This window comes from Polypterus senegalus, chromosome 5 (assembly GCF_016835505.1).
Source record: "Polypterus senegalus isolate Bchr_013 chromosome 5, ASM1683550v1, whole genome shotgun sequence".
Taxonomy (NCBI): domain Eukaryota; kingdom Metazoa; phylum Chordata; class Cladistia; order Polypteriformes; family Polypteridae; genus Polypterus; species Polypterus senegalus.
Window position 1 is genome coordinate 40,056,298 of NC_053158.1, and position 16,371 is coordinate 40,072,668.

The 16,371-nt window shown below is 39.2% G+C and overlaps 1 protein-coding gene across 1 annotated transcript in view; it reads left to right on the top strand.

Annotated features, from left to right (window-relative positions):
- LOC120529864 (lipoxygenase homology domain-containing protein 1-like) overlaps nt 1-16,371 on the top strand; it is a 419,576-nt gene that overhangs the window by 350,900 nt on the left and 52,305 nt on the right. Inside the window, exons 53-55 of the mRNA XM_039754083.1 lie at nt 2,651-2,805; nt 9,216-9,291; nt 13,485-13,563. Coding sequence (XP_039610017.1) covers nt 2,651-2,805; nt 9,216-9,291; nt 13,485-13,563 — 310 coding nt within the window. The remainder of the gene's footprint in view (nt 1-2,650; nt 2,806-9,215; nt 9,292-13,484; nt 13,564-16,371) is intronic.

Sequence of the window (16,371 nt, forward strand, 5' to 3'; positions counted from 1 at the left end):
ACAATGATGGATTATAGATGAATGCCCTGTCAAGCTGGGTCTGAACCCCCTGAGTGGAGAAGTACTGCTTGATGAGTACTAAAGTAGCTAAAAGCTCTGGAGACATAAGAAAAGCAAACATTAGTGAAGGGTGTCCACCTGGCAAGAGGATGGGAAAAATCCCTGCCAGAGACCTCCATTGGTAAGCAATACAACAATACATGAGGTTATAAAGATGGGAACACACGGCCACGTGCAGATGTGCAGGATACCCCAGAAAGGGGTATAGACAGGGACAATAGTAGAGATTGGAGAGGATTATGTGGCCTTGGCGCAAGCATCATGAAGGCCTGGTAATCCAGTAGGCCTCAGGGATGGATGACCATCTCAGAAGAGAGCATTAATATTCAAAAGGACTAACAAGAGCTTGCTAATACCTCAAAGCTGAAAAATAAAAGCAGGTAATTCCGCCTCATAAATGGAGCAAACAGGTTGTCTCCAGAGAATAGGGTCAGATAACACAAAGTCCTTTTAGGAGGCTATTTGAACTCATGGGTATGTGAAGCCAAATGGCTGCATATGGGACTATGCTGGCTCCATAACAGAGAAGACAACTTGGTAAATGAAGCCACGGGGGTGCAAGGCCACAACTGCTTGCACTTTTGTCTTCCATTAAAAAGATCAATCTCTTGTTACTATTATTATCTCATAGGATTTAGGGTTTGTTTTGACTCAGTGATAGCCACGTGGCTAATTGCACATGAATTTGCTCTATGCCCGCTCCCTTATATGGACCCAACACATGGCTACTGGGACATGTAGATTGGTTTGTGCTTCTAACTCTGTGGCATGACTAATCAGTGCTCCAAAGATTAGTAACTTGTGAGCATAATGATATACAGTATATCTACTATATAATACTAGGGTGGTTTGCCCCCTGCTCGCTTCGCTCGCCAACCCCTGGCCTGCGCTACGCGCCAACCACTTCACATCTCTCCCACTTGCATTGTGAAGAGGGGGTCTGAACGTACCCCAAGGAGACATGGTTGCTCCTTTGAAACCCCCTCTTAAACGGTAATATAATGGGAAACAAATACAGTTTTTTTTTTTTACCTCCTCTTTGCTCGATCAGCTGCTCATTTGCGGCTGCTGCCGTGCTGCGTGATCTGCATCTCTCATGGCTCTTCGAACGTTTAAAAGCCTGTACAGCAGCTGTCCTTTTGTATTACTGCATTGTCTCTGTTCTCCCCCAGACATCCTCTGCTCCTGTTGGGGGTCCTGCTCCTGAGGAGCACCCCTATGAAGAGGAAGATTTTCTATTCTTTTAATTGAGAGATGGAACTGACCCCTCCGACCACAAACGGAGCTCGATTCACTCCTGAAAGAGACTTATGTTTGTTTGAAGTGTTTGAATAATGTTTCTGTCTCTAAACTTTCCTGTGTATCTGTGCAACTCTGTGACCCAAGCGTGACAGCGTATGTGGATTTCACTTTCGCCAAACAACAAATCTTTTAATTCTCGTGGCTACGCCTCTTCATTGGGAAGATGGCAACACGAATTAGACAATCTACAAGTCTCCGACTTAAAGTTTAAATCCGAATAATATATTCAGTCTCTTTGCGCTGTTCTGTTATTTCACAGAGTAATAATTTCCGTCTGTTTGCACTAATGCGATCTTTACAATCAATTTTTTGAGACTTTTGAATTTTAGTATTTCCATTATCTCTTACCTGCTCTGCATGTGTATTGCACCAATGGTTTTGAATTCTTTACGACGTTCTACTTTGTCTTCTACTCTTTGTCTTTTATTTCCGGCCCCGGGCATGGTTAAATCTCTTGGTACAAAGTCTCATCTCGCAGGACGTGAAAGTATCTCTCTGAAAAAGTCACGTCTCATCCCAGGATTTTTTTTTATTATAATAGATAGTTTTTTTTTTTTTGTTTATTGTTAGTTTGTGGCTTTTTGATATATTTTGTTTGTAGTTATTCTTCTGACTGCATCCTGTGTTTTTTGAGGCAAAGTGGTGCGGTGGTTAGCACTGCTGAATCATAGCTCAGATCACATTGCTGAACACAATAATCGGTTCAGCATAGTTGTCAGATGTATCATTAGCTGTCAGGGACACTTAAAAGACCATTGCCCCATTATAATCCACTCAAAAGCAGTTAGATTCCTCCTCCCCATTGATTTCAAATCATTTTGCCAGTTTTGGGTAGGACTTGGGAAATGGCATCCCCTTTTTAACTAAACCACTTAGCGTCACATTTGTCTTACCCAGACCTCAATGAGTATATATACTGTACCATGTGAGTACAAAGGAAGAGTCAGCGGTTGGCATGTAGACATGGCAAATCCAACAACATTTTCAATCTTCCTGCCTCCGTTCTTCGCTAAACGTGTATGATGTGCCATTTTGAAGTGAAGAACAAGATTTTTTCACACAGGGGCTTGTACAGCTCACTTCACTACTTTAACTTGGCACTGCAGTGACCCTTTAGTTGGTGATTCTTAACTCCACATCACAAACACATTTGGTTCTTTTAGCTTTTCTGTAGTATCACCTCTTTCATAGAGCCCGACACAGGATAAGAAAGTGAATATTTGTTACTGTATGTTCGTGAACATAATATGGAATTAAAAACTTACTCATTTTGCATATTTTTTCACAGTGCTTGCCTACCATGTGTCTGTATTCAGCAGTGACTTTTTTAATAAAGCCAGTCCAGGCCAGGTTTTATTGGGCATTCATGGGAGCCACGGTGATACTGGAGACAGGCCTTTGCTGTGGCCTTTGCGGACCCTCGAGCACAATGACAACATCAAGGTGGGAAAGCGTTCTTCATTGTATGATAAAGTAACCCATCAAGGATAAAACATGCTTACGCAATGAACTGCAATTAACTCAGATAATACAGTCTATTTCCTGGAATAAGAAGCAAATATTAAAAATGGTAGTAAACACTATTTCTCTTTTTGATGGTCCATATTTATTGCATTGTAAATGTGCTATTTTGACCAAGTTTCCAGGTATCTTGGATTTGAAGTAAATATTGCCAGTCCTGTGCATATTATACACAATTTTAAATACTCAGGTTAATATGTGTTTTATTCAATTGAACAAATACCTTTGAATTTGTCTACTGACCAGTGTACATGTGCTTGTATAAGTTCTCCATCTCAACTGCTTTGCTCCATCTCATGTTGGCCACTATGTGCATGGGCTGCAGCTGTTCATTGGACTACAAACATTTCAGAATTTTAGTCTTTTTTTTGTCTTGAAACCGCCAAACTGTATGTAATTGCTTATTGTTTGGCTTGAATCCTTTCCACTTTGTCATGAAACTTAAGAGTACTAGAAAACATGTGGACCTTTGGTCTTTCCAAAATGAAGGTTCCAACCTCAATAGTTCATGAGTACCAGCTTTATGCTGGAGCTGTTATTCTTCTTTTTCCTATCATGTAATTGGCGTATGCCATTTGCTTTGTGCTCAGCAGATGCTCTTCTTTTTCTCACTGTCATGTCAATCAGTTTGTGTATGCTGTAAGAAAGACGCGAATGACGCTAACTTTGTGTAGGTTGGTGTTAGTCACATTTTCTTGCCTCACCAACGTGTAGCTCTTCATAATCTTTCAATAAGACCAAAATCAAGGATCCACCCCTAGTGGTTCATGAATAATCACCTGACAGACAGACACAACCCTTAGCATTTTATATATACAGATATCTTTCTATTGTGAACTTCCTGTATCATAGGGTGTCTCTTTCCACTTCAGGCCAAAACTATTTAAGTTTACTAGTGTTGATCAGCAAAATTCGCCAAAGCATTTTTGCAATGAATGCGTTGTGTTTTCCGTGACCTTGTTTGGCAAATATTTCCCTAGAAATTTGCCATGCAGCTGGCTTAGGCAAACATTTTTTTTCATGCAACACATGATGCTTTGCAAGGTCAATATGACATCATAGAGCTGTAGCAGCCATGCACAGAATTTTGACACATGCCTACTGTTAGATTATTGCTGGCTTATCACAAGAACATAAGAGAAAAAAAATCCATTTCAGTAATTGAGATGCACTGAATCCATGCCTTCCCACCCCTTTCCACCTAACAATGTTGCAAGATATTTCTGCCATCTCTGATTGCACTTGTTTCCCATTCATGATTATTTTCAACCCCTTGGGCTCTTCGATTGCCTTATGTGTGTCGTCAGTGAACTTAATAAGGTAAAAATGTTGAGAAGCACTGCCAGATGTCCATTCCGCATGGATTTAAAAAAAAATAAACAAAAAACGTCCAGTATTACCAACACTGTCAACATATTGTGACGCGCGAGTCTTGCACCCCAAAACATGAGACAGAGTCTCATACTTTAGCAAAACCAGCTTAATTCAGCTTGAAACAGAAACAGCCAGTGTTGTGCAAGTTCACACCTCACAAGAACTCGCTCAAAGTTCAGTTCACACAGATTAAAATGAATAAATTCACGTTCATAGTTCACCATTTCAGTTTCGAACTAGTTCATGTTCAGTTCATTTTGTATTTTGTAAGGAGTTAGTATAAATGACCCATGAGTTTACTTTTTCAATTTTGCATGCCTTATATTAGGCTATTACAGTGTTCTGGAATAAAATACAATAATTATGAAGACTTTCTTTATTTAAATACTGTACACTTTATTGAGTCATACCAGCAATAAATACGTATAACCATATACAGTACAGGCCAAAAGTTTGGACACACCTCCTCATTCAATGTGTTTTCTTTATTTTCATGACTGAAGGCATCAAAACTATGAATGAACACATGTGGAGTACTTTTGTACTTAACAAAAAAAGGTGAAATAACTGAAAACATGTTTTATATTCTAGTTTCTTCAAAATAGCCACCCTTTGCTCCGATTACTGCTTTGCACACTCTTGGCATTCTCTCGATGAGCTTCAACAGGTAGTCACCTGTATTTTTTTGTTAAGTACATAACTCCACATGTGTTCATTCATAGTTTTGATGCCTTCAGTGAGAATCTACCAATATAAATGGTCATGAAAATAAAGAAAACACATTGAATGAGGAGGTGTGCCCAAACTTTTGGCCTGTACTGTATGCTAATATCCTCCCGGTCAAAAATGGAAGTTAAATATATGCAAGTATACGTATAAATTACCGCTCTATTTCCAACTGTGTGACACAAATGGTGACTATGGAACCAGCGTGTAGGTGAACTAACCTATTACACTGCCAGTCAAAATTCACATCACATATTACGTGTCCAATGGGGAAAAATATAAAGTGGCCTCGCGAAGTACAATATTTTCCTAAAAGTGAAAACGGAGCTTCAGCGTGTGCTCGTGTCAGCGGGGGTGCAGCTTAAGCACAAGCAGGCAGACACAGATGGTGCCTATTTGATTTTATGTTATTTATTCTAAATACAAATAAATGGCCTAAAATTCGTACAAAATAAATATTCGTAAAAATCCGGCATTTGTGCTTATCCAAATACCATATTCGGATTCAGCTCCACCCCTACATTACAGGGTAAGGCAAAACATTTAAGCTGGATCTAAACCAGATCCAGAATGGCATATAAAACTGAACTAGCTCACGTTCAAGTTCTTCACTTGCAAATACGTTACGTTAAGTTCACCGTTCTTAGAAAAATGAGCTTGATCAATGAATGCACTCTTTTGAACTAGTCCATGCACAACACTGGAAACAGCACGGTTATTTATTGTAGCACTCTCCTATACACAAACATAGCAGTCAGGCAGGGTCGTGGCCAGGTTAGTGGCCAAGTAATACAGTTCTCTGTATTTCTAATGTTCCTCGAATCACCCATCGATGACAGGCGCTTATAGCACAACTGCGGTCGGCTCAGATTTGCTTCCTTGTAACTCCACTGCAGTCAAGCAATCTTCCAGAGACGCAGCAATCACACTTCGAGACGCACTTCTGCGTGTCATCCCATTGAGGGTGGGGGTCCCAAAACAGTTCAGAAACCTCACAATATATATAATACTGATCACTGTGCCCTGACAGCACAGCACCCCAATCTCTAACTGTGCATGAAAACTAGCCGTGTGCTCTTGAAATGAGCCTTAAAGGAGCCCTCCCCTCCACCCATCAGAAAACACAGGGCACGTTGTGAAATAATAAGAACAAAAGATGTATTACTATTTACGAGGCATTTCTTCATTCTTGATGGGAGAAGAAAGTGCAAAGCGTCAGCACAAATAAATGGGTGACAAAAAAGATGATCCAACTGTGCCAGGAGCTGCAGCTTCAAACAATGGAACAGGTCCCATGGCACCATTTTTGGGGTATGGCTATTGTACACCCTGTGACGTGCACTCCCTCAGCACAATGCTTTTTATTTTATTTACTTCTTTCTAGTTTGTGATCCTTTGTTGTATTTTATTTGTAGTGTTCATTCCGTCTGCATCTTGTGTTGTTTGATGCACTGTGGTGCAGTGGTTAGCAACGCTGCCTCACAGCTTAGATCACATTTTTGGTCACAATAATTGTTCCAGAATTGTTGGCAGACTTTTCCCAAGCCCTCTGGGACAATTAAAAGACCATTGCACCATTATAATCCATTCAGAACTAGTTCAGTTCCAATTTCACCATTGATTAAAATGCATTTCACTGAGTTATACAAGGTTTCTGAACATTTCTGTGATTTCGCTGATGTAGAGATGTTGCAAATGCAACGGGGTTCACTCAGCACTAATTATCATCATGACCGCTCAGAAGAAGAGGGGTTTAGGTGAAATACAGAAAATACAACAACAGCTGACGATTAGAAATTCACAGTCATACATGCAATACAATGAGTGTATATCTTTATACTGTGATTAACACTGGCATTTCATGTATTAGTATAAAATAAAAAAAGTTTGCACACCTCTGCAAAGCATTTCAATTTTAGTGTTACGTCAAAAGATCAATAAAAAACACACACTTGAACCAGAGATAAAACTTTATATATATTTAGCTTTGTGTGTTAGTTCAGTGTGTGTGTGTTTTTTGCTTTGCGAACTCCCCCCCAACCATAACCTACCTTCTATGAGGGGGGGAGCGAAAACTTTAGATTTATCACAAATTTCGATCTCCGGTTTTCAACAAATCTCAACGTTTTAGGGTCCCCTGACAACAAGAACATTGATATCTCAATGATGGGTGTGTATCTGTCCGTGTATGTGTGTGTGTGTGTGTGTCTGTGTGTCACAGTTTCTTGAGGACAATCTAGAGCTAAAACAGAAAAATATCAAACTCAAAATTTATGAGAGGCCGATATGGTGATTAGTTTTTGAACCAAATGGTGCAAGAGAAAGAGGCACTCTAGAGGATCTCTCAAATACCGTAATTCTGCAATTAATTATGAATTTTTCCTCGTCAATTGCTATCGTAATGACCTACTGTATTTTATGATCAGAAAGATCAGCATTAGAGCGGTAAATAATTACTGAAATGTTATGGAATAGTTTGGGTAACTTGCCAGTGGGAAGGAGGGTCTGTTAGCTGCTCTCTTTATTATCTTACCTAAACACTATTTACAAGAATGAGTCTAATAAATGATACAGCCATCTTCAGATGAACCTTTTTTTTCCTTAATGTGACTATTCTGCAAGTTCTTGGTTATTAAAAAGATTTTATGCTTGACCTTCAGCACTGACCTGTTTGGAAGCTTGTCACTGCATGTTTACATTTGAAAAGTGATATGATAGTCGTAGAAAAAAACTAAAATACTTTTATGTGCATGCTGTGGGCGTCCGAGGAATAACAAGCTTGTACAATAACAGCATTTTTGGAAGCCAAGCCAGCTGTCACCTTTTACTGGATAAACATACAAAATAAAAAGATGCCATTTTAGCAATATTATCAACAAAATTAAGTTGTCTCTTTGTAAACGGGTGGACAAGTCTTCTTTCTTCAATGTCAATTTGCATAACATCTGGAAAGCCTTTCCTTGGTCGCTTTAGGCTTTAAGCAACATTATACTCAGGGCGGTTTCGAAGTTACACCCCAGGATTGCAAGAAGCAGGGTTAGTTGCCCTCACTGTGCGGTCCTTCCTTGCTGTGGAACAGAGACAAGTCAAGGTAGTTAGTTGGTGCAGTGCCCCCTCTCGGATTGGGGTGGTATTACCTACCTGTGAGGAACTTGTAAAATGTCCCTCTGAAGTGCATTTGTGACAATGCATAAATGCACATTAAGGAACGTATAAGTCTTAATGAGATGTGAATTTATTTGTCTTTAGTTTGTAGTTTGTACAGGCCCTGATGAAGTGGTGAGTCCCGAAACACATCGGCCTGATGGACAACGCTGTGAATATTCAGTATCAGTAGTTTGATTCCTGGACACTATGGTTTTATTGACCCTCTGATATTTGTTACTTCTAAGATGTTATTAATGATTGTTTACATGACCTGCCTATGTTTCAGAAATTGTTAAAATGTTGGAAGCCTTTGTGCTCAAGTAATAATGCTAAAACTTTTTGTGTGTAAGTAAAGAAAATATCTTGTGAAATGGAGGTTGGGAGAACAAAAAAAATGTTTTTTGACAAATGACCTGGCTGTTGCTTAATGTGTATCTTTATAGTATTGCAGCTGATTTGGATATTATTTTGATGGTTTCTTGATTAATGCATAAATGCAAGCAAAATGTATGCATAAATATGAAAATATTTATATTGAGCCCACCTTCTAGGGAGTAATCTTTTTCTTTAACTATGTCCTTAAAGTGTCATTAGTGCACTGAATCAACAATCAGAATGAAGTGGTTATTACCAGTTAAGAGAAATGTAACTAAATATGAATTTAAAATGGGCAGCACGGCGGCGCAGTGGTAGTGCTGCTGCCTTGCAGTAAGGAGACCTGGAGTTTGTATGTTCTCCCCGTATCTGTGTGGGTTTCCTCTGGATGCTCCAGTTTCCTCCCACAGTCCAAAGACATGCAGGTTAGGTGCATTGGCGATTCTAAATTGTCCCTAGTGTGTGCTTGGTGTGTGTGTGTGTCCTGCGGTGGGTTGGGGCCTACTAGGGTTTGTTCCTGCCTTGTGCCCTGTGCTTGCTGGGATATCCTCCAGCAGACCCCCCGTGACCCTGTGTTAGGATATAATGGGTTGGACAATGACTGACTGACTAAATATAAAACTAGGTTTTCACTGTTCATTTTTTTTGATATTTTAATACCTTTGACAGCCACAGGCCTCAATGATAATTTTTGTTTATTGGTTTTTCAGGTTTATACCTTTGAACTGTTTGCCGTTATGGTGGGAGAGCTGAGCAAAATTATTCTCTCATTTGTCGGTAAAAATGGTAAGTTTCATAATTTATTTCAGGAATGTAACCTAACCCAGTTTATGCTATTCTTTTTTAATAGAATGTTTTGTGCTTATTAAGAATGTGATGTTTGATCAAAGGATTGTGACTGTGAGTTCAGTCTGACACATTTGGTTGAGTGAAAGTGGCATTGGTCTTGATGATGTCAATAACGGGTTCAAACCTTTGGTCTCCACATCAAATTAACAGGGTGGGAGATGCAGCTGCCACTCTTTCCCTGCAGGGGGCAGCAGCTTCAAAATTTCATATTCAAGACGCAGCTGGGTAGCAGACTTAAGGCTCGTTTCTACTTCACGCTCAGAACGCGTATACACCTGTATTATGGCTGCCATGCGTTTCCGTTGTTCATTTGACACGTCCTCTGAGCAGGTTCTCAGAAATTAACGTGACGCATGCGCGAGTTGCAGTACCAGCAAAAAGACGGGGGGCACAGTGTGCTAAAAGTTGGAATATGACATCAGAGTCTCTGGTTACTATCTACATGTGACAGAAAGCCGCTTTGTGGATCCTACGAGATCAGTGTGTGCGCTTCGATGTTTGATGAACTGTTCGAAGTGGTGAAGCAAAATGCCGACATACCGATGCATTTGTGGTGCTTTTATATTCAAGCGTCACATATTCCCGATCGTAATGACCCGATACATTTCAAAAGTCTCACATACCGTCTTTCTTTCTAGGGCTTCCTCCGGTACTGACAGCTGCAGCAAACAGCAATAGATCGCCGCACTGAGCACATTAAATGTATGATATTCCAACTCTCTGCACATTTAGAATCCTTAGATTTATTCTTGATATCACTTTCATGATGAAATGCATTGAAGTATGTATGTTACATTTTACAGATAAATTGGTAATTTCGTTTAAATAATGAATACTGTTAATAATTACACACATGGGGGTGACACTGTGGTGGAGCGTTAGTACTGCTTCCTCACAGAGTCACGTCACTGGTATTCCCTGCATATTTTCCTGCTGGGTTTCCTCAGTGTGCTCCGGTTTCCTTCCAAAGATATGCAGATTTGGTGATACTAAAATGACGCTAGTGTATGTGTGTGCTTGTATTCACCTTGTGATGAGCTGATACCTCGTCCAGGGATTGTTTCTGCCTCATGCCCAATGCTAGCTGAAATGGACAAATCCCTGGACTGATGGATTTAATCATTAAACAGCCTTTTCAGATATATTTCTGTAAGATGTCATCGGAATTTAATGGTTGTTCCAGGCAATTCACAACACAGTGAAGCCGAACCCGTTCTCACTGTGATAATATCTCGCACTGCCACCTGGTGGATTCTTCCAGATTTACGTAACGTACACGCGCATGTGTAAACAGTATAATGCCTGAGTAGCAGGTGCGTCTACTGGAGCAGGGGTCGTGTCGCATGAAGTATAACTCCAGCCTAAGGTTTTGCAGTGAATGATACCAGCCTGCACATTTTCAACATGCTGAACATGTTTTGCCATTCTTATCAATATCGTATGGAAAACAAATTTTGGAATGACATGAAGAAGCTGCTAATGTTACCAAAAGCCAGCCAAAGGAGCGGTGAAGTGGACGATTTTCTTGAATTATGAAAAGTTTATTGCCAATGAAACAAGGAGGCTGATTTAGACGTAAAAAAATGCTGGCCTTATCAGTTTCGTCAAGTGTGCTGTTTTCATTCATGACCAGAAATCTAAGAAGTGCTCAATGTTTTGATCTAATTGATGATTCCATTAATTGATCAACTTTAGAGTTCAATGTTATTTTATTCTTGAGTAGAAAAAATGCTGGAGAATGTATCATTACAGTGGATTCAGAAAATAGTCAGACCCCTTCACATTGTGCACTCTTTATTTAATTTTAAATTATATAAATTTACCATTTTTACTCATTAAATTTCACTTAATAACCAGTAATGAAAAAGTGAAAATAGTTTTATGGAAATGTTTGCAAATTTATTATAAATCAAAAGCTGAAATCTCTCATTCATGTAAGTATTCAGTCCCTTTGCTGTGGCACTCCAAATTGTGGTCAAGTGCATCCTGCTGGCTTTAATTCTTCTTTGAGATGTGTCTAGAACCCGATTGGAGTCCATCCATAGTCAATTGAATTAATGGGACACTGTCTTGAAAGGCACACACCTTTGTGGATGTAAGGCCCCACAATTCAAACTGCAGGTCAAAAAAAAACTAAGCCATGAAGTCCAAGGAAGTCTCTTCAAATCTCTCCGGGATCATAGTGTGGTGAGGCAGTGATCAGGGCAAGATTGTTCAACCATTTCTAAAGCTTTGAGTGTTTCTAGGAGCAGAGCAGCCTCAGTAATTGTAAAATGGAAGAAGTTTGGTACCATTAGGTTCTTCCTAGAGTAGCCTGTTTTGCCAAACTGAGTAACAGGGCAAGAAGGATTTTGTTCTTGGAGGTTACCAAGAACCCAATGGTCACTCTAAGACAGCTTCAGATGTCCTCTGCTGATATGGAAGAACCTAATGGAAGGACAACCATTTCAGCAGCACCTTATCAGTGAACCGTCTATTTATCTATCTATCTATCTATCTATCTATCTATCTATCTATCTATCTATCTATCTATCTATCTATCTATCTATCTATCTATCTATCTATCTATCTATCTATCTATCTATCTATCTCTGGCCTGATGAGATAAAAATTAAACTTTATGAGCACAACTCCAAGCAATGGCAAATACCAAGCACTGCTCATCATCTGTGTAATATTATCTTTCTGGTCAAGCATAGGGGTGGCAGCATCATGCTATGGGGCACTTCTCCATGCCAGGGACAGGGAGACTGGTGACAACTGAGTGTAGAATGAATACAGTCAAATACAGAAATATCATTTAAAAAGACTTGCATGTGACCTCAGACTATGGTGACTGTTCACCCTTCAGCATGGCAATGGCCCAAAGCATGCAGCCAAGGTAACATGGAAATGGCTTCAGGACAATTTTCTGACTGCCCTTGAGTGGCCCAGTTAAAGCCCACACTTAAACCCCATATAACATGTGTGTAAAGACATGAAAATGGCCATTTACAGACACATCCCACCTAAATTAGTAGAGCTTAAGAGGATCTGCCAGGAAAAGTGGGATGGGCTGCCCAACTCCAGCTGTGTGAAGCTTCTACAAGGTACTGAATTAGGGGTCTGAACCCTTATATGAATGAAAGACTTCTTCAGATTTTCAATTAATTTGCAAATAAATCTGAAAACATGTTTTCACTTTTTCGTTAGGAGTATTTTAATGTAGGTTGATGGGCAAAAATGGCAAAATAATCTATTTAAAATTATATTTACAACACAATAAAGAGTCCTCAATGTGAATACTTCACTGTAGTTATTTATTAGGATGAAAATTAAAGCAAGATAATTTATTGTAATCAAAATATCAAAACCACAGGGCAAACCATAATTCAAGGTCTCAGAACATCCACAATCTCATCCTAAACAAATTTTTTTTTGTGTATTTTATTGAAAATCTTTAGTTTTGCAGAAAAACAACTAATCTGGAAAAAACAAAATTTGTAGTGAGAAAATACATGGCAGACAAATGTATAAAATGTTGTGACTTTACATGACGCTGCTTTGCATACATGTATCTGACAACAAGTCCAAGGCCATGACTTTAATAATGCAACTGATACATGAACTATAAAATGTAAAGGAATACATTTACAAATGTTCATGTTGTTTTGAATAAAAACTAAACTGAATAGTGCCAATAAATGCCCAGACACTTAGGGGGGCTGGAGAAGTGTCTTAGGGTGTCTGCTGTAATGTTCAATAAAATGAACTCCCTCCCTTACTGCCTTGATTATTTATCTCAAACAGGAAGGTTTTTAATTGTAAATCTAATGACAGATGCGACAAATCATAGCCACCAACTTCTTTCATCTTGTATGTACTGTACACCACAAACCAACCGTTAGTCACAAACAATCCTCTAATAACATAAGATTTGAGTGTAACTGGTAACTTTGCTTGAATATCACTATTGTACATTTATGTAAAAATCTTAACAATTACAATAGTTATTTACAAATATAATTGCCTGTAATATTTTGCATTGTAATTTAAAGACCACTTTCTTTAAACTTTTTAAATCTATACTATTAGCATGTAATTAGCATGTAATTTTATACTTGTACTGTAGTGACTGGTTTTATTTTTAGGTTTTTCAGTGAATATGCGAGAGATTCATCTAAGAGAGGCAGCCAAACAAGAAAAAGTTTGGGTCTTCCAAGTTAATGAGTGAGTACCATACGGTTAAACGGCTTTAAAGGAGTGTTAACAAATGTTATAATCTTTCAATTTAAAGCAACATTTAAAATCAAACAAATGGTAGATGTGCTTTGTCACATCCAAGCACCCCTACTAACCCATCTTAACCAGTTTAATCCAGTGCAATTTAATAGGGAATTGGAGCGAAGCTTAGAAAAGTGAGGATAAAAATTGAATGTGAATGAACATTTAGTGTCTTGAATTTTTATATAAGCCACATTCATAATTCTTTCAGTGCAATATTAGAATTCTTAAGCCCTCTTAATCCAATTCAGGATGCTGTTGAGGCTGAAGCCTAACTGAGCAGCTCTAAGTACAAGGCCGTGTGAAAGTCCATCACAAGGCCCACTTACACACATACAGTACCTACAAACGCTTTTATTGTTATGACCTGGAGAGTCCAGAAAGCTTAATGTCCTGAACAATGACTGAATGGGTGGAAAACAGTGACAATGAGGGGGAAACCCTGGCTAATCACACAACAAATGCAAAAAAAAATCATTACCAGTAAAAGATTTATTTTCAAGAAAGCTCTGTTAAACAGTGAAGCTCCAAGAGCACAAAAAACACTACAATGAATGCCTGAATAAGCAAAAGAAATCCAAGGCAAACAAGTCCCAATTACAAATCCAGCAAACAAATCAAAAGCAGAACATACAGTCAAAAAACTAGTAAATCATAGAATGATCATAAAAAATATACATTGAAGAACTCACAACTAACACCACAATTGCATTCAATGAACCACAAGGGACTGTGGGCTGTTTTCAGCCTTTATAGGGCTAAGGGCAGTTCCCTGCAGAATTGGCAAGTGTCCACACTTCTTAGATAACCACCCACAAAACACATGGCACATAGCAGAGTACACTTTGACATATGAAAACTAAACAATCCACACAGATCAAATTGAACAGTGGTCCTGTAATCAAGGCACCTACACCTACAATAGGATAAAAGGAACCTGAGTATGTTAGATAAGGGAGCACAAAAAAGAGAAAGAAACAGACCCAAAGAAAGTTGAAATGGTAAAAAAGGACAGAAGTAGAATTAAGTTAAAGATGACAAGTCTGCAGGGGAATGCAGGATCAAGACAGAGCTGGTATAGTAGAGAGGAGGCATGCCAGTTGCAGAAAAAGCCCCAAGTGGAGCAGTGGTGCTCCTGGATAGGGTCACTCTCGCTGAGCACCAAAGTGGAACAGGAACTGACAACCACTCTGAGAGGTCCCATGTACACTGAGGAATGGCACTGGGATAAGGGAGCAGGACTTACGGGGTCCCTATGGACGCCAAGGGATGGTGGTGTGGATAAAAGCCAGTGAAGGCCTCCCACGTTTGCTGGTCTCTTGCTACTGAGCAAACCTTAAGGGCGCGCAGAAAACATGTAGATATAGGTGGCTACTGAGGCTCATGATTCTTTTGTGGACTAATCCTGACTGTGGTTTAAAACTTGATTTCAACCTGCTTTAGGATTTTTTATTAACTAGGATTTTAACCTCCATGACAACTGTTTTTTTTTCCTTTATTAATTTTATTGCAATCCATACAAAGCAATCAAGTTTTTACAAAAAGAAAAATTGAGTTAAGAACAGATCGATCGTCACCCCTGAGAGAGACAGCAAGCCAAACGGCGTAAAATTTAAGGCTTGTAAACATACCTAAATTAATAAATTCTCTGTGCTTCATGAACTTATTTTAAAGTATTACTGATCAGATCCTGCCATGTTTTGAAAAATGTCTGCACGGATCCTCTAACTGAGTATTTGATTTTTTCCAATTTCACATAGTATAATACATCGGTTTCCCACTAACTTAAAAGAGGAGAGTTTGGGTTCTTCCAGTTTATCAGAATGAGTCTGCGTGCCAACAGTGTAGTGAATGCAATCACAATTTGGTTGTCTTTCTCCACTTTAAGCCCCTCTGGAAGATGGATTATTTTATTTATTGAGGACTACCCCGCACTTTATTTATTGTTTGGACACAATTTGGTGGAATGAAAGCCCAATGCACATTTTGCACCTACTCTTGCTGTTATGGGTCCTCATTCACCCTAATCCATCTTGCTTTATGACCATCAATGACTCAGGTTCAAAGAGGAAATTCCAGCTGTGGGCAACCCGGGCATCACAGACACCATGCAGGTCCTGTAGTTTCACCAGTGCACAGGCTGATATTTTTTCACACTTCTGGTGTTTGTGTTTCTTAGCTTACTGCAATCAGATATTTGCACTTTTCACTGACAGGTTTTCAAATCTGACTGGTGCTTACCTTACCTTATATGTGACAAATCTCAACATGTTGCTCCTATTTAAGTCCCACTTTTATACTCCACACTCCACTGTTATCTGATGGACTGTATCCCATTTATTAGTCGGCCCATTCTTTAACATTTTTGTCTCTCACTGCAGGGCTGAATTCTTGTGGAATCCTTTAAGGTTAATGTATCAGATACACTAACGTGAACAGAGTTGTACAAAAATTTACCTGTCTGGCGTCAGCTACCATACCACACTGAAAATCACATAAACCGTTAATCCTCCTCATTCTCCATCTGAAATGCACACACTTATGACCCGATTGTGCCTTCCTACCTGATTTAATATCAACTCATAAATTGCTGTCACTGAATAAGAAGTCTATTACTTGGGAAAAGGCGGGTAGACCTATTAGAGCATCCAAATGGTCTAATCAGCAGTGCGCTACAAGGCTACAGAAGGAGTTTAGAGGCCTCCTTTGCTCAAGAGATTAGGATATTTTCAAATCAGCAGCCTACCTTCGCTG